The sequence below is a fragment of the Arachis ipaensis genome, chromosome B7 (genome assembly GCF_059453495.1).
Source record: "Arachis ipaensis isolate K30076 ecotype BB chromosome B7, ASM5945349v1, whole genome shotgun sequence".
NCBI lineage: Eukaryota > Viridiplantae > Streptophyta > Magnoliopsida > Fabales > Fabaceae > Arachis > Arachis ipaensis.
Genome location: NC_142442.1, coordinates 82041720 through 82060019, shown reverse-complemented (window position 1 = coordinate 82060019; position 18300 = coordinate 82041720). Strand labels below are relative to the sequence as shown.

The 18300-nt window shown below is 38.5% G+C and overlaps 2 protein-coding genes and 1 non-coding gene across 3 annotated transcripts; 1 reads left to right on the top strand and 2 right to left on the bottom strand.

Annotated features, from left to right (window-relative positions):
• Window positions 1-4884: 4884 nt before the first annotated feature.
• LOC148553158 (small nucleolar RNA R71) lies at window positions 4885-4992 on the top strand. The gene has a single exon (XR_015893511.1). It is a non-coding gene; the product is annotated as a small nucleolar RNA R71 (small nucleolar RNA).
• Window positions 4993-9671: 4679 nt separating this feature from the next.
• On the bottom strand, window positions 9672-10425 carry LOC148553157 (ATP-dependent DNA helicase homolog MER3-like). Its single transcript, XM_088492753.1, has 4 exons — window positions 10195-10425; window positions 10051-10114; window positions 9849-9932; window positions 9672-9760 (listed from the first exon to the last, which is right to left on the bottom strand). Exons 1-4 carry the CDS (start codon window positions 10423-10425, stop codon window positions 9723-9725), a joined length of 417 nt encoding a protein of 138 aa, XP_088348879.1. The 3' UTR covers window positions 9672-9722.
• A 2360-nt stretch (window positions 10426-12785) lies between these two features.
• On the bottom strand, window positions 12786-13121 carry LOC148553156 (uncharacterized). The gene has a single exon (XM_088494776.1). The coding sequence runs from the start codon at window positions 13119-13121 to the stop codon at window positions 12786-12788; it is 336 nt and encodes a 111-aa protein (XP_088350902.1).
• Between the last annotated feature and the right edge of the window lie 5179 nt (window positions 13122-18300).

Genomic DNA, 18300 nt, shown 5'->3' with positions numbered 1-18300 from the left:
CTAAAAACAAAATAGGATAAAAAGAAGAGAAAATACAATAAATTCCAAACTTATCAATGAACTTAGTTCTAATTAGATGAGCGGGGCTAGTATCCTTTTTGCTTCTGAACAGTTTTGGCATCTCACTTTATCCTTGGAAGTTCAGAATGATTGGCATCCATAGGAACTCAGAATTCAGATAGTGTTATTGATTCTCTTAGTTCAGTATGTTGATTCTTGAACACAGCTACTTTATGAGTCTTGGCCGTGACCCTAAGCATTTTGTTTTCCAATATTACCACCGGATACATAAATGCCACAGACACATAACTGGGTGAACCTTTTCAGATTGTGACTCAGCTTTGCTAGAGTCCCCAGTTAGAGGTACCCAGAGCTCTTAAGCACACTCTTTTTGCTTTGGACCACGACTTTAACCACTCAGTCTCAAGCTTTTCACTTGACACCTTCATGCCACAAGCACATGGTTAGGGACAGCTTGATTTAGCCGCTTAGGCCAGGATTTTATTCCTTTGGGCCCTCCTATCCATTAATGCTCAAAGCCTTGGATCCTCTTTACCCTTGCCTTTTGGTTTAAAGGGTTACTAGCTTTTTCTGCTTGCTTTTTTTCTTTTTCTTTCTCTTTTTTTCTTTATTTTTTTTATTTTTTTTTTGCATTTTTTCGCAAGCTTTTGCTATTCACTACTTTTTCTTGCTTCAAGAATCAATTTCATGATTTTTCAGATTATCAATAACATTTCTCTTTTTCATTATTCTTTCAAGAGCCAACAATTTTAACATTCATAAACAACAAATTCAAAAATATGCATTGTTCAAGCATTCATTCAGAAAACAAAAAGTATTGCCACCACATCAAAATAATTAAGCTAATTTCAAGATAAAATTCAAAATCCATGTACCTCTTATTCTTTTGCAATTAAAAACATTTTTCATTTAAGAAAGGTGAAGGATTCATAGGACATTCATAGCTTTAAGACATAGACACTAGACACTAATGATCATGTAATAAAGACACAAACATAGACAAAACATAAAGCATAGAATTCGAAAAATAGAAAAATAAGAACAAGGAAATTAAAGAACGGGTCCACCTTAGTGATGGCGACTAGTTCTTCCTCTTGAAGATCTTATGGAGTGCTTGAGCTCCTTTATGTCTCTTCCTTGCCTTTGTTGCTCCTCCCTTATGGCTCTTTGGTCCTCTCTGATTTTATTGAGGATAATGGAGTGCTCTTGGTGCTCCTTCCTTAGTTGCCCCATGTTAGAACTCAGTTCTCCTAAGGAGGTGTTAATTTGCTCCCAATAGTTGTGTGGAGGAAAATGCATCCCTTGAAGTATCTCAGGGATATCTTGATGAGGAATTTCCTCATGCTCTTGTTGAGGTCCATGAGTGGGCTCTCTTGTTTGCTCCATCCTTTTCTTAGTGATGGGCTTGTCTCCTTCAATGAGGATGTCTTTCTCTATGACAATTCTAGCTGAATTGCATAGGTTACAGATGAGATGAGGGAAGGCTAACCTTGCCAAAGTGGAGGGCTTGTCCGCCGCCTTGTAGAGTTCTAGAGGTACGATCTCATGAACTTCTACTTCCTCTCCATTCATGATACTATGGATCATGATAGCCCGGTCTATTGTAACTTCAGACCGGTTGCTAGTAGGAATGATAGAGCATTGGATGAACTCCAACCATCTTCTAGCCACGGGTTTGAGGTCAAGCCTTCTTAGTTGAACCGGCTTGCCTCTTGAGTCTCTCTTCCATTGAGCTCCTTCCACACAAATGTCCCTAAGGACTTGGTCCAACCTTTGATCAAAGTTGACCCTTCTAGTGAAAGGATGAGGATCTCCTCTTATCATTGGCAAGTTAAATTCCAACCTCATATTTTCCGGACTGAAATCCAAGTAATTCCCCCGAACCATTGTGAGCCAATTTTTTGGGTTCGGGTTCATACTTTGATCATGGTTCTTGGTGATCCATGCATAGAACTCTTGAACCATTAAAGATTCTGACTTGTTGGATTGGGTTGGTGAGAGCTTCCCAACCTCTTCTTCGAATCTCACGTCGGATCTCCGGATATTCACTCTTTTTGAGCAAGAAGGGGACCTCGGGGATCACCTTTTTCTTGGCCACAACTTCATAGAAGTGGTCTTGATGGACTTTTGAGATAAATCTCTCCATCTCCCATGACTCGGAGGTGGAAGCAATTGTCTTCCCTTTCCTCTTTCTAGAGGTTTCTCCGGCCTTAGGTGCCATTGATGGTTATGGAAAAATAAAAAAAAGAAGAGCTTTTCCCACACCAAACTTAGAAGTTTTGCTCGTCCTCGAGCAAAAGAAGAAAGAAAGGAGTAGAAGAATAAGAAATGGAGGAGATGGAGGGTAGTGTGGGTTTTGGCCAAAGGGGAAAGAATTGTTTGTGATGTGTGAAATTGAAGGTAGTGAGGAGGGGTATTTATAGGGTAGAAGAGAGAGGGAATTTGGTCATGAAGGTGGTGGGTTTGGGAGGGAAATGGTTTGAATTTGAATGGTGAGGTAGGTGGGGTTTATGATGAATGGATGTGAGTGGTGAAGAGAATATGGGGAAGAGGGTAGGATTTGATAGGTGAATCGTATTTGGGGAAGAGTGTTATGGAAAGGTGTGAAGAGGAGAGAAGAAGAGGTGGGGTAGGTGGGGATCCTGTGGGGTCCACAGATCCTGAGGTGTCAAGGAATTCTGCTCCCTGCACCATTCTGGCATGTAAACGCCCTCTGTGTGCCAATTTTGGCATTAAAATGCCCTCTATGTGCCAATTCTGGCATTAAATGCCAGCTCTACTACCTTTCCTGGCGTTAAACGCCAGTCTGCTGCCCCTTTCTGGCATTTAACGCCAGTCAGACACCCTTTTCTGGCGTTAAACGCCAGTCTGTCTACCATTTCTGGCGTTTAACACCAGCCAGACGCCAGACACCCTTTTCTGGGTGTTAAATGCCCAGAATGCTGCCCATTCTGGAATTTAACACCCAGAATGCTACCATGCTAGGCGTTAAACACCCATTCTGCTATCCTTACTGGCGTTTAGTCTGTTCTCCAAGGTGTGCTATTTTTGATGCTGTTTTTTCATTTTGCTTTAATTCAGCAGTTATTTTTATGACTTCACATGATCATCAACCTAAAGAAAACATAAAATTACAAGGGAATATAAATAAATATAATGACATAATATTGGATTGCCTCCTAACAAGCGCTTCTTTAATGTCAATAGCTTGACAGTGAGCTCTTAGAGAGCTTCACAGAGATTCAGAGCTTAATGGTGGCCTCCCAACACCAAACTTAGAAGTTGAGTGTAGGGGCTCTGTTTGACTCTGTACTGAGAGAAGCTTTTCATGCTTCTTCTCCATGGTTATAGAAGAAGATCCTTGAGCCTTAAACACAAGGTAGTCCTCACTCAATTGAAGGACTAACTTTCTTCTGTCCACATCAATCACAGCTCTTGCTATGGCTAGGAAGGGTCTTCCAAGGATGATGGATTCATCCTCTTCATTCCCAGTGTCAAGGATTATGAAGTCAGTAGGGATGTAAAAGCCTTCAACCTTCACTAAGACATCCTCTACAAGTCCATAAGCCTGTTTCCTTGAATTGTCTGCCATCTCTAGTGAGATTCTTGCAGCTTGTACCTCTAAGATCCCTAGTTTCTCCATTACAGAAAGTGGCATGAGGTTTATACTTGAACCAAGGTCAAACAGAGCTTTCTTAAAGGTCATGGTGCCTATGATGCAAGGTATTACGAACTTTCTGGGATCCGGTTTCTTCTGAGATAATTTCTGTTGAACCAAGGTGTTTAGTTCATCAATGAGCAATGGAGGTTCATCCTCCCAAGTCTCATTACCAAATAACTTGGCATTCAGCTTTATGATTGCTCCTAGATACTGAGCAACTTGCTATTTAATAATATCTTCATCTTCTTCAGAGAAAGAATACTCATCAGCGCTCATGAATGGCAACAATAAGTTCAGTGGAATCTCTATGGTCTCTATATGAGCCTCAGATTCCTCTGGTTCCTCAATGGGAAACTCCTTATTGGCTAGTGGACGTCCATTGAGGTCTTCCTCATTGGAAATCACTGCCTTTTGACTCTCTCCAGGTTTGGCCATGTTGGTTATATTGATGGCCTTGCACTCTCTTTTTGGATTCTCTTCTGTATTACTTAGGAGAGTACTAGGAGGAGTTTCAGTCACTCTTTTACTCAGTTGACCTACTTGTGCCTTCAAATTTCTGATGGAGGACCTTGTTTCAATCATGAAACCGAGAGTGGTCTTAGATAGATCAGAGACTATGGTTGTTAAGTCAGAAAGACTCTGCTTAGAATTCTCTGTCTATTGCTCAGAAGATGATGGAAAAGGCTTGCTATTGCCAAACCTATTTCTCCCAACATTATTATTATTGAAGCCTTGATTAGGCTTCTGCTGATCCTTCCATGAGAAATTAGGATGATTTCTCCATGAAGGATTATAGGTGTTTCCATAGGATTCTCCCATGTAATTCACCTATTCCTTGCAGGATTCTCAGGGTCATAAGCTTCTTCTTCAGAGGAAGCTTCCTTAGTATTGCCGGATGCAGCTTGCATTCCAGTCAGACTCTGAGAAATCATATTGACTTGTTGAGTCAATATTTTGTTCTGAGCCAATATGACATTCAAAGTATCAATCTCAAGAACTCCTTTCTTCTGAGTCATCCCATTATTCACAGGATTTCTTCCAGAAGTGTACATGAACTGGTTATTTACAACCATTTTAATGATTTCCTGGGCTTTTGTAGGCGTCTTCTTCAGATGAAGAGATCCACCAGCAGAGTGGTCCAATGACATCTTGGACAATTCAGACAGACCATCATAGAATATCCATAGGATGCTCCATTCTGAAAGCATGTCAGAAGGACACCTTCTGATCAATTGCTTGTATCTTTCCCAAGCTTCATAGAGGGATTCACCTTCCTTCTGTCTGAAGGTTTGGACTTCCACTCTAAGCTTGCTCAACTTTTGAGGTGGAAAGAATTTGGCCAAGAAAGTATTGACGAACTTTTCCCAAGAGTTCAGGCTTTCTTTAGGTTGTGAGTCTAACCATGTTCTAGCTCTGTCTCTTACAGCAAAGGGGAAAAGCATAAGTCTGTAGACCTCAAGATTAACCCCATTGGTCTTAGTAGTGTCACAGATTTGCAAGAATTCAGCTAAGAACTTATGAGGATCTTCCAATGGAAGTCCATGAAACTTGCAATTCTGTTGTATTAGAGAAACTAATTGAGGCTTAAGCTCAAAGTTGTTTACTCCAATTGCAGGAATTGAGATGCTTCTTCCATAGAAGTTAGAAGTTGGTGCAGTAAAGTCACCAATCATCTTCCTTGCATCTCCACCATTGTTGTTATTTTCGGCTGCCATCTCTACTTCTTTTTCAAAAATTTGTGTAAGGTCCTCTCCAGAGTGTTGTGCGTTAGCTTCTCTTAGCTTCCTCTTCAGAGTCCTTTCAGGTTCAGGATCAGCTTCAACAAGAATGTTCTTATCCTTGTTCCTGCTCATTTGAAAAAGAAGAGAACAGAAAAGAAGAGAAATCCTCTATGTCATAGTATAGAGATTCCTTTATGTGAGTAGAAGAATAGAATGAAGAAGGGAGAAGAGGAAGAATTCAAACACAGAGAGAGGGGGAGGGTTCGAATTTTAAGAAGAAGAGTGTTAGTAAATAAATAAATAAATAGAAAGAGATGAGAGAGAGAATGTACTCGAATATTTAATTAAAAATAAAAGAAAAATATTTTTGTTTTTATTTTAATTATTAGTTAGAATTCGAATTTGTTAGAAGAAATAAAATAAAATTAGAATCTAAAACAATTAGTTAATTAAAAAGAATTTTAAAAAAGTTGTTAGTGGTTTTCGAAAATTAGAGAGAGAAAAGTAGTTAGGTGGTTTTGAAAAAGATAAGAAATAGTAAACTTTTAAAATTAAAACAAAAAGTCAAGTAGTTAATTGAAAAAGATTTGAAAATCAATTTTGAAGAAATAAGAAGTTAGAAAAAGATTTTGAAATTAAATTTTGAAAAAGATATGATTGAAATTTATTTTGAAAAAGATTTGAAAAAGAAATTAAAAAGATTTGATTTTTGAAATTAAAGTTGATTACTTGACTAACAAGAAACTAAAAGATATGATTCTAGAATTTAAAGATTGAACATTTCTTAATAGGCAAGTAACAACTTGAAATATTTGAATCAAAACATCAAATGTTAGCAATAATTTCGAAAATATGAAATAAAAATAAAAAAAGATTTTGAAAATCAATTTTTAAAAATTTTGAAAATATTAAGAAGAAAAATGAAAAAGATTTGATTTTTTTGAAAAAGTTTTGAAAAGATAGAATTTTTAAATTGAAATTTTGACATGACTAATAAGAAACAACCAAATTTTGAAAATTTTTTACTAAGTCAATCCAAAATTTCGAAATTGAAGAGTAAAATAAGGGAAAGTTATTTTTTTTTATTTTTTGAATTTTTAATAAAACGAGAGAAAAATAAAACAATGACACAAAATATAAGAAATTAAGATCAAAACAAATAATGCATGCAAGAACACTTTGAATGTCAAAATGAACACCAAGAACACTTTGAAGATCATGATGAACATCAAGAACATATTTTTGAAAAATTTTAAGAAAAGAAACACATGCAAGACACCAAACATAAAAAATTTTAATGTTTAGACACTATAAATTCGAAAATGCATATGAAAAACAACAAAAGACACACAACAAGAAAATCACAAGATTAAACAAAGAAAATCATCAAGAACAACTTGAAGATAAAGAAGAACACAATGCATATATTTTCGAAAATTTTAGAAAAGTTAAAACATACAATTGACACCAAACTTAAAATTTGACACTAGACTCAAACAAGAAACACAAAATTTTTGGTTTTATGATTTTATTAAATTTTTTTTTGTTGTATTTTTCTAAAATTATTTTGGGAAAAGAAAATAAAGAAATTCAAAATTTTTTATAAGAATTCCAGGATTCGTGCAATGTTAGTCTAAAGCTTCGGTCCAATAGAATTAGACATGGCCAATGGCCAGCCAAGCTTTAGCAGAGCATTACATACAACAGCCAAATTGATGGGAACCAAAAGGCTCTTGCAAAGATAAGTGAAAACGTCGGTCTAAAAGATTAGACATGGCTTAACAGCTAGCCAGGATTCAACATATCTCATGAAACTCTAGAATTCATTCTTAAAAACTCTGAAGAACAAACTTTTTTTTTAGAAAATAAGAATTAAAAAACTTAAACATAAAATAAAATTACCTAATCTAAGCAACAGGATGAACCGTCAGTTGTCCAAACTCGAACAATCCCCGGCAACAACGCAAAAAACTTGGTGTGGGAAATTGTGATTCACACTTTTCATAACTCCGCACAACTAACCAGCAAGTGCACTGGGTCGTCCAAGTAATACTTTACGCGAGTAAGGGTCGATCCCACGGAGATTGTCGGCTTGAAGCAACCTATGGCCATCTTGTAAATCTCAGTCAGGTGGATTCAAATGGTTATGAGTTTTGATAATTAAAAGATAAATAAAAAAATAAAATAGAGATACTTATGTAATTCATTGGTGGGAATTTCAGATAAGCGTTTTGGAGATGCTTTGTTGCTTCTGAACCTCTACATTCCTATTGCCTTCTTCCAACCATGCGTGTTCCCTTCCATGGCAAGCTGTAGGATCCTCTCAGTGAAAATGGTCCTCTACGGTTTCTGCATGGCTAATCAACTGTCAGATTTCTCATCTCAGATAAAAAATACCAGGCATAGCTACCGCATGGCTAATCATCTGTCGATTCCTGCTAGCGTCGGAATAGAATCCATTGATCCTTTTGCGCACTGTCACTGCGCCCAACATTCGTAGGTTTGAAGCTCTTTACAGTCATCCCTTCCTAGATCCTACTCGAAATACCACAGACAAGGTTTAGACTTTCTGGATCTCAAGAATGGCTGCCAATTGGTTCTAGCCTATGGCACGAAGATACTCATCTCACAGACTCGGTCCGTGTATTAGATACCCAAGAGATATGCACTCAAGCTGTCGCGCAATGACTACGTTGAGCTCAGATAGAACGGAAGTGGTTGTCAGGTACGCGTTCATAGAATTGAGAATAATGATGAGTGTCACAGATCATATCATTCTCTAGATTGAAGTACGAGTGAGTATCTTAGAGAAGAAGTAGGCGTGAATTGAAGGAAAAACAATAGTACTTGCATTAATTCATGAAGAATAACAGAGCTCCACACCTTAATCTATGGGGTGTAGAAACTCCACCGTTGAAAATACATAAGTGAAAAAGGTCTAGGCATGGCCATGAGGCCAGCCTCCATTCCAAAGGTCTAAGGACTAAACATCCAGAGCTGTAAAGATTGATAGGAATACAATAGTAAAAAGTGCTATTTATACTAAACTAGTAACTTATGTTTACAGAAAATCAGTAACTAAGTGCAGATAGTGCAGAAATCCACTTCCAGGGCCCACTTGGTGTGTGCTTGGGCTGAGCATTAAGCTTTACACGTGCATAGGCTATTCCTGGAGTTAAACGCCAGCTTGGGTGCCATTTTGGGCGTTTTACGCAAGAAAGTTTTAGGCTGGATTTGAGCGCCAGTTTGGGCCATCAAATCTCGGGAAAAGTATGGACTATTATATATTTCTGGAAAGCTCAGGATGTCTACTTTCCAACATAATTGAGAGCGCACCAATTAGGCTTCTGTAGCTCCAGAAAATCTACTTCGAGTTCAGGAGGGTCAGAATCCAACAACATCTGCAGTCCTTTTTCAGCCTCTGAATCAGATTTTTGCTCAGGTCCCTCAATTTCAGCCAGAAAATACATGAAATCACAGAAAAACACACAAACTCATAGTAAAGTCCAGAAATGTGATTTTTGAATAAAAACTAATAAAAATATAATAAAAAGTAACTAAATCATACTAAAAATTATGTAAAAACAATGCCAACACTACAAGAAAACAAGCTTTTTGCTACGCTTTTAAAGTGTGGCAAAAAGTCCAAAAAAGCGTAGTGATAGCTTTTTGCCACGCTTTTTGAGTTACCGGCACGCTTTTGAAAGGGTCACAACTGCAAGGGTGCCGGTTGCTCTATCGCTACGCTTTTGGTGACCTATCGTCACGCTTTTTTTTTTGCCACGTTTTTAAAGATCGCAACGCTTTTAAAGCGTGCCAATAGCTGTGAGAAACAGCCATGCAAAGCGTAGCTGTTGATGCTATTGTACATTATGGCTACGCTTTTAAAGCGTGCCAATAGAGATTTATATGGCTACGCTGAGTGAGAGAGAGAGAGAGAGAGAGAGAGAGAGAGAGAGAGAGAGAGAGAGAGAGAGAGAATAAGCTTGCTTTTGAATGAAACATGACTAGACAAAGCTCTATTCATACAAGAAATCAAAGCTCTATGGAGAATCACGATAAAACTATGGGACATAGTCCCAGCTTTAAAATTATCCAACAACAAATGACAAAACTTCTTCTCATTGTGTCTTAGCTGTATCCCTTCATTTTACGGGTACAACACTATATCAATACTTAATGAAGAAACATATTTGCATTAGACACTAAAACAGTTAATGAGAATATCCGCACAAGTAATTTCTTCTGCAGAGCAAATAACATGAAGCGCATCTTCTAGACAGCAGTTTTCAGGTGTCCTCATTATCTGTTTCATAGTATCAAATCTCAAATAATACTGTCATTAGCCTCCCAGGATCTGCAGTAGAAAAGGAAATATCAGCAACCAGTTTGGATTCTAATTTCTGTAAATATAGCATGATAATAAATTATACTTAATAACATACCTAATGGGCTCAAGAGGAAACCATCTTCATCAATCTCTACCATTTGGTGCTGAGATAACTCGTTAACTTTCTTAACACAAATATCTAACATAACATAGCTTCAATAATTAATGAAGTGAAATAGGAGGAAAACAAAAACCTTGGAGAAAGAGAGGAATAAAAATAGAAAGCTATAAGCTCAACTGCAGGACAACAATTGCACCTTGAACATGCTTCACTAAACGATCACCAGAAATTCCTTTCTTAATTGAATAGTTCTCAGGGTTCTGCTTGCAGATAAAAATTTTCATCAGACCAAATTGGAGAAACTCAATGATAAATCTGAAAGACATTCTTAATTACATACCTTTTTCATTCTAACATACAAGTATGAGCATTGCAACCACTCAATTGCTTTTGTAATATCAGTTACTGTCAGTTGAACTATTTCCGCAAGTAAATGTTCCGTCACACATGGAAGCAATCTATTTGAAGAAAATATCATAATGAGAAAGTCATTCTGGAATTGACTTCCCCCACCCTTACCATTTCTGGAAACAAACCTTCTCAAATAGAAAGTCATTCTTGGCTGGGGCATAGCCTGCCTAAATTTAATAATACAACAAATTTGCACAAGTCAAAATAATATCAATGATTATGAGCCAAGACAATAACCACTATACACAAGAGTTAACTTCCCATTTCAGTTTTTTATCTCGTTCTTTATGGCCCAGATTGTTTAACGAAGTAGGCCAGAAGTTCTGGTACGTCCAATGGTGCCACTTCCTGCAACAAGTGAACATAAAAGAACCAGTACAGAGAAAAAGTTAATAATTATAACACAAGGAGAAGAATGACAATGACACCCTTATCATGCAAACAACTATTAGAAGATAGCATTTTTATCATGCTTGAGTTTCTCATCCCCTATTTCGTTTTGCACCTCTTTTATTTATTTAATCTTTTCACAACAAATCCTAATGGTGTAATGATGTCTCAATTAAAGATAGCCCCCCTCACATGAATATGATACCAGCTGAAAACTTTATGCCCAAAAACATAAGAGACATTTTTGGACACAACTAAAAAAATCCAAGGAATAATGGGTTTTAAGGAGTCCTTTGAGTCTTGATGATCCCAGCGCATTGATTTCAACAACAAAAGAAGAAAATAGTCCTTAGAATGAAGCAGTCATCAAATTGATGTTCAAATGAGCAAAATCCAACTCTGAGGAAGTTAGTTAATGACATTCACATGTATATACACTTGACATGTTATTTACTAAAAAGTAAAAAGGACTAAGAAAAAGAAAAATCACAACATCCACTCCATCCCAGTCAACAGACGCATTGAACTCACTAATTGCATGCAAATGGATAATAACAAGAAATAATAATCCTTCTAACAGTAAAATTAATCTAACACTACAGATAATTTTCAGTAGAATAGCTGCTTGGATGAATACACACATAAAGACATAAATTAGAAAGTCGACAGACCCTCTATCGAATTCTCCTTGCAAAAACTACTCTCAGACAAAGGATTATATGAATATCTGTACCCCATGAACAAAAAAAAGAGGTGCATATAGAAATTGTGAAAAGCTAAACAACAGCCTGTTCCTAAAAATAGTAACTGTGAAAATAGAAACAACGAAAGTGGAACCTACTTGCAATTCAAGCTGAAATTTAACTAAACAAAGAAAAGAACAGAATAAAGAGCATAAATTAACAGTATTGAAGTTGCAGAAAAAGGGGAAAGAGAAGGAAGCATACCAAGCTGGACTTGACTTTCTCGAGAAATTCACTGTTCTTGAAGCCATCGAAAATCTCAGAGGAGGAACTACACTTCTCAAAGTCCTTAAACCTGCTCTTCAAAGCTCGAATTGGTTCCCAATCACCACCACCACTACCCTCACCTTCAGCCTCCCTAACCCACTCACCCCAAAACTCCTTCAAGCTCAACCTCCGCCCCCTCTTCCCCCTCTCAAACACCACAGTAGCATTGCTATCTTCGTCTTCCTCCTCCACCTCCGAAACGATGGCGTTTCGAATCGCAGAAAGGTCAATCCGAATTGTTGCCCTGGGGTGCCATTTCTCCAGAACCTTCTTGCTGAATTCAGGGGAAGAGTACACCCTCCGAATCTCCTTGAGCTTCGGCTGCAGCTTCTTCACGAAATCGAAGGGAGCAGCGCCGAAGGAGTCAAGGGTTTGCAGAAACGGAAGGGAGCGGCGGCAAAGGGAGCATCGACGGCGGGTTTGCAACGACAACTGAGCGGAGGGAGTCACTGCTGGAGAGTCACCGCAGAATGAGGGTTAGGGGTGCCGGAAGAGGGATTGCTGGTGGAGGCATCGCGAGCGCAGCTAGGTACTTCACAGAGTGTCATCGTTGCAGGAGTGGTTCGTCGTCGCAGGAGTTAGGGCTTAATAATGTTTGAAGAAGGAGGAGTTAGGGTTTAGGGTCTTTGAAAGAGCTTCTGATGAAGGCAGGGTAGTATACGAGCTCTTTAGTCTTTAATCTCAAAAAGTTTTAAGACTTACAAGAGACTCACATTTTTATTTTTTTTTGAGGGAACCTTTTGGCCACGCTTTTGAAGCGTGCCAAAAGGTTTGTAGGAAACGGCTACGCTTTTCAAACGCCACAATAATAAATTCCTGTTGTCACGCTTTAAAAGCGTGCCGAAATCTCTCTATGGCTACGCTTTATAAGCGTGGCAGAAAAAAAACGTGGCTAAATCTCGCATCAACTGTCACCCTCATAAAAACGTGGCCATTGACCTTTTTCACCACGCTTTTGAAGCGTAGCAATAAAAAATGTGGCCAAATCTCTATTCAAGTGCCACCCTCACAAAAGCGTGGCCATAGACCACTTTTGGCCACGCTTTTAAAACGTAGCAAAAAAAGTGTGGCCATAGGCCTTTTTTCTTGTAGTGCAAAAAGGGTATAAATTATCCGTTCATCAGCGGTCTAATGATTGCACTGAATCTTTATTTGCCATTGGTGCTTCATCCCAAATTATTGTTGTTATTTGTCTAATCAGCTTTGCAAGATCTGATTGTTTGCTTATGTTGCAAATGGATGATAGTTCTGCATTAATTGGGATCTTAAACCTAGAATGAGCTGTTCGACCCCCAGGCAATAATATTGTAGCTATTCCTAATGATGCAGTTACCAAGACAATATGACCTTTATTTCTCAATTCTACAATTATAGCTCTGTAAAGAAATGTTTTTCCTGCTCCTCCCGGCCCATCAACAAAGAACACTCCACTTTTTCTTCGATCAATAGTATTCATAATGCACTTGAAAGCTTTACATTGGTCATTGTTCAATCTTTCTATAGAACACAGGTCTTCCCAGGGTACTGCGATGGACGATTCTTCTTGGATAACTCTGGGTATCGAGTTGTCATTGTCATTTTCATGAGTTAGAGCTGGCAAATCGTATTGTGTAATCTATTTTTCATGTTGAAGGAGGATATCATTTATATCCCTGAGTAGCCGATTTGTTAACACTAAGGCTGTTGTAGTGTTGGTTAACGGATAATCATCCATCATATATGAAAAAAATTCAACACATAAGCTTCTTACATATGTAGGCTCACAAAATATTAAAATGGTTGCAAACAACTGATGTGAGATATTTGTCGATATTTGTCACCACAATTCAAAATCAATAACCAAGAGTAGAATCCCGGGTCGTTCTCCCTAGGAGTTTCCCTAAGATGCACATCATTGGTTAAGAGTTCTCTTGGTATTCTGGAGTGAATACAAGAAAAGTAAATGAATACGAAACTACAACAATGAGCAATTAACAATTGGAATAAGGGAATTAAGAAATTAAACTAACAAGAATGAATGATAATCAATCAATGTAGAATTCTTGGCTAGGGGTGAGAATTGGAATTCCTATTGTCATTGCCTCCATCAATTGTGACATTAATCGGATATTGCTCCACTTAGTTAACCTCTAACTATGAAGGAAAGTCAAATGGAGATAATCAATTTGAGTCCACAAGTCCTAGTCAAATCCTAAAGAAAGACTAGCTTTAGTGGCATTCAAATCAACTAGTAATTTCCAATTATCAATCAACAAAAGGCTTTAACAATTCAAGTGTCTCCAATTACCCAACTCCCAAGCCAAGAGTGAAAATCTACTCCATAGCTACAATTGACATTTTCTCAAATATTTGGTGAGCAATAATGGAAGACATTATGAAATTAAGAAAAAAAAATTCAAATCAAGGCTATCAACTACAAACAACTAACAACAATCAAGCAATAAACAACAAATAACATGAAATTCCACAATGCCTTAATAAAAATCAATGTAGACAAGATCCAGATCTAAGATTCAAAGTAACTAGAGTAACAAAAACATTAAATGAAAGTAGAAGAATGAGATCTACAAATTAAAGCAATGTAAAATTGAATTCAAAACAGATTTAACCAAGGGATCCAAGTGAATTTGAAATTGAGAAAGCTAAAACCTAGAGAGAAATGAAAGTTTCTCTCTCTAGAAACATAAACTCAAAAACTAGCTAAAAATTCTCTAATGTGTGAATCCCCCTCAATCCTTGGTTCCTTGGGTCTTTTCCCTCCAGAATTAAGCTCAGATTGGGCCTGGAGCTCTTTAAAAATTGCCAGCCACGATTTCACTAATGAAGTCACGTGCCGAGCGTCACACGTACACGTCATGCACGCGTATGCGTTGATGAGATCTTTGCTCAGCCACGCGCATGCGCCAACTTTTGCATGCCAATACTAGCAACATGCTCCCATGCGTGTGTGTCGGCTACGCGTGCGCGTCGCGGCCAATTCTCCAAAGCTCCATTCTTTATGTTCCTTCCACTTGTGCATGCTTCCTTTCTCTCCTCTATGCCATTCTTACCCTATAAACTCTGAAATCACTTAACAAACATATCACTGCATCGAATGGTAATAGAAGAGGATTAAAATATAGCATTTTTAAGGTCAAAGAAACATGTTTTCAACCATGAAGCAAAATAAGGAAGGAGACACAAACTATGCATTTTATATGAATAAGTGTGAAAGAATATTGATAAAACCCCCCAAATTCTACACAAGATAAACCCTAAAATTGGGGTTTATCAAATCTCCCCACACTTAAACCAAGCATGTCCTCATGCTAAAAATTGAAAGACCAAAGAACATAGGAGACTGGAGTTTATTGAATGAAAATTACCTATATGGATGCAACTAATGCAAATGTATCTATCTACTTGGTCAAATGTGAATAACTTCCAAGAACATAAATGAGCACATAGGGCCAAAGTGATAAGATAATTCATGAACTCTATCAATTCAAATATCAACATAGAGTGTAAATGACTTGCATGAAGGAAGCTCGTGAAAGCCGGGAACAAGGAGTTTAGCATCAAACTCTCACCGGAAGTGTTTGCACTCTATCCTCTCTAGTGTTTGAGGACCGATTCTCTCAATTCTCTACTAATCTTGCTTTCTAAGGCTTGCTCTTCTTCAACCAATCAACATATGTTTAATACATGAATACACATATCAAGAGGTCTTTCCAAGGGTTGTAATGGGGTTAGGGTGAAGGTAGGATTGTATTTGGTCAAGTGGACTAAAATTTGAATCCTTGATTAACCTAAATTTCCCACCTAACCTAAGACAATCTATGTAATTAAAATATAAAACCTAACTACCCATTGACTATCTTTTGCCACATATGCATGCATACACCAAACAATGGAAATATAGAATCAACCAAGACAAAGATCACAATCATAGAGAGAACAGCACACACCGAAACAAGATATATTGGTTGATAAGATGCAACCAATCAATTAAGCTCAAAATATCACAAGGTTGTGTGTTCTATCTCTATAACCATGTTCCAAGATACATTCTTCAAGCAAGATTAACACAAAAAATTTTTCAAATTGGTAGGGTGCCCCAAAAATGATTTCTTGGAAGAGAAGTCATCACCCTAACCAAGTAGCCCTAACCAGAAACAACTACCATGCCGAAAAGTGCTCAAATACAAAAACTAACCATGCAGTTTATCCTAACTAAAAAAAATCAAAATTATGGGTGTTGAAAAGAAAAAAGGTTGTTACGTACAAAAGTCGGTAATCGACCTCCCCACACTTAGAAGTTTGCACGGTCCTCCGTGCTATTGGTGATGTGCAAAGTGGGATCGGGGTTGCCATTTCCACTATCCATCTCAGCTCGCTTCACTTTGGTCTGAAGTGGATGTGGAAATGTCCAGTTCTTCCCTCGGCAGGTTAACACACCCTAAAGCTTCTTCATGTAAGCAAATCGGCATTTGTTCTGCCGCTTATATCGGTCCACCTTTTTAGTGAGCTCAAGCAGTAGTTGGTGGGTGGATTTCTGTGGTGCTGATGTTGTGGTAGGAATGTCAGAAGGTGGAGCCATGTCAAGGCTTGTGGTGTCCGTGGTAGGCTTAAGATATTTTCCGCTCGGGACAATGTCACCCTTTGCCGGAATTATTGCTTTCATGTCCGTAGCCTCGTGGGGGACACCAGCAGCAACAATCAAATCTATCATCAAGGCAGGAAATGGGAGGATACCCTTTGCATGGATGCGACCCATCGCTTGTCGGATAAGGAGAGGGATGTTGATTGGCCTCTGCATGAGAATGCACCAGACAAGGATGGCGAAGTCTGCTGTGATGGAGGTTTCACGAGTGCTTGGAAGGATGTAGTGAAACAAGATTTGAGCCCACACTCGAGCCTCCACCGTGAGCGCTTGTGCTTCAATGTACTTAGGTTGGGCCCTGGCTCTCCCTTGGGTTCATTCCGCCCCCGGTTGGCCAATGACCCTAAGGATAGAGCTCCAATCAAACTCAAATTCATTGCGCTGACATAAGACTTCTTGGTAACCATCCATCTCATCCGGTACCGGCAAAACATGAAGTACCCGCTGAATGGCTTCCTCCAAAACCGGGACTTGCTTCCGGCGCACAAAAACAGACTAAAGAGAAGGGGAGTGGTAGTTGGAGTAGAAGTCCACCACCCAAGAAAGTTTGGCTTCCTGTGGTCTCCACATTAGAAATCCCATTGTCGCCGCTCAATGCGGGGCATCACAAACTGAACAATGTGTCCCGGAGGGGCGAGGAGTGTTCAGGATGATAGTTTCTTTCAACCATAGCGGGAACATGAGCTCACAAAAGCAGTTGGGAAACCTTGTAGGGTCTTTTGCAGGTTGCCCCTCTCTTGCTCATCAATATGAATAATCTTTTTCACCCTCTTGGAGAGGGGCTTAGCTTTAAGTGCATAGTGCGCCTTGGTGGTTGACCTTTGAGGTGCCCTCTTCGTAGGTGGCTTATTCAACGCCTTCTCCTTGCCCTTTTTGGTCGCCATCCTAAAAAAGGAAGGAAAAGAGGAAACATTAAACTCAAAGAATCAATACTTGGATAATAACATGTGAGTGAGAAATAGGGCCACAAAGGAATAAAGTATCTTGAAGACATGACAGCTGCAACATGTAAACAAGACAACAATGTAATCATGGGGCATAGCACTAGCATGAGATGAAAGAGTGAGAGAAGCATGCAAGCATAAGGCATGAGTAGGATATGCTCAAGCATCAAGACAACACAACTAACACATGCAAGATAGATAATAAGCACAAGAAAATCATGCACCTAGTTTAACTCCAAGACAATGAAGCATGCAATGGAAGAAGGTGGATGATAAACCCATATTTTATGATATATATTGTGCTCAATTCAAGAGATTTATTCAATCCTTCACCCACTTATTCATGAATATTGCATGGTTTTACTTTCCCTTCCTTATTATGTGATATATGTGAAATACATGTTTCCTATGCTTTGAAATTATTTATTTTAATTACCTTTTATTACCATTCGATGCCGTGATTTGTGTGTTGAGAAGTTTCAAATCTTCTAAGGCAGGAATGACTTAAAGGATGGAAATGAAACATATAAAAATGGAAGGAAAGCACAAAATGGAGTTTTTGAAGAAACTGGCAGCGACACGAACGCATGGACGACACGGCCGCATGCCCAGTGCGAAAAGACAGCAACGCGAACGCGTGACTGACGCGGACACGCGCCTTAAGCAGAACACAGATGACGTGGACGCATGACCGAAGTGAACGCGTGATAAGGAAAACTCCAGATGACGTGACCGCGTGACCCACGCGGACGCGTGATAGATGCCACGCACCAGAAATTACAGAAAACGCTCCTAGCGATTTCTGAAACCCTTTTTGGCCCAGATCCAAGCCCAGAAGGCACATATTAGAGGTTATGAAGTGGTGAAATACATCCATTCAGAGAGAGGTCTCCAATTATTCACTTTTCATAGTTTAGATGTAGTTTTTAGAGAGAGAGGTTCTCTCCTCTCTCTTAGGTTTTAAGATTAGGATTTCTTATCATTTCAATTTAGTATTCCAACTCATTATCAGGTTCAGTATTTCTTTTACTTTATATTTCTCTTCTATT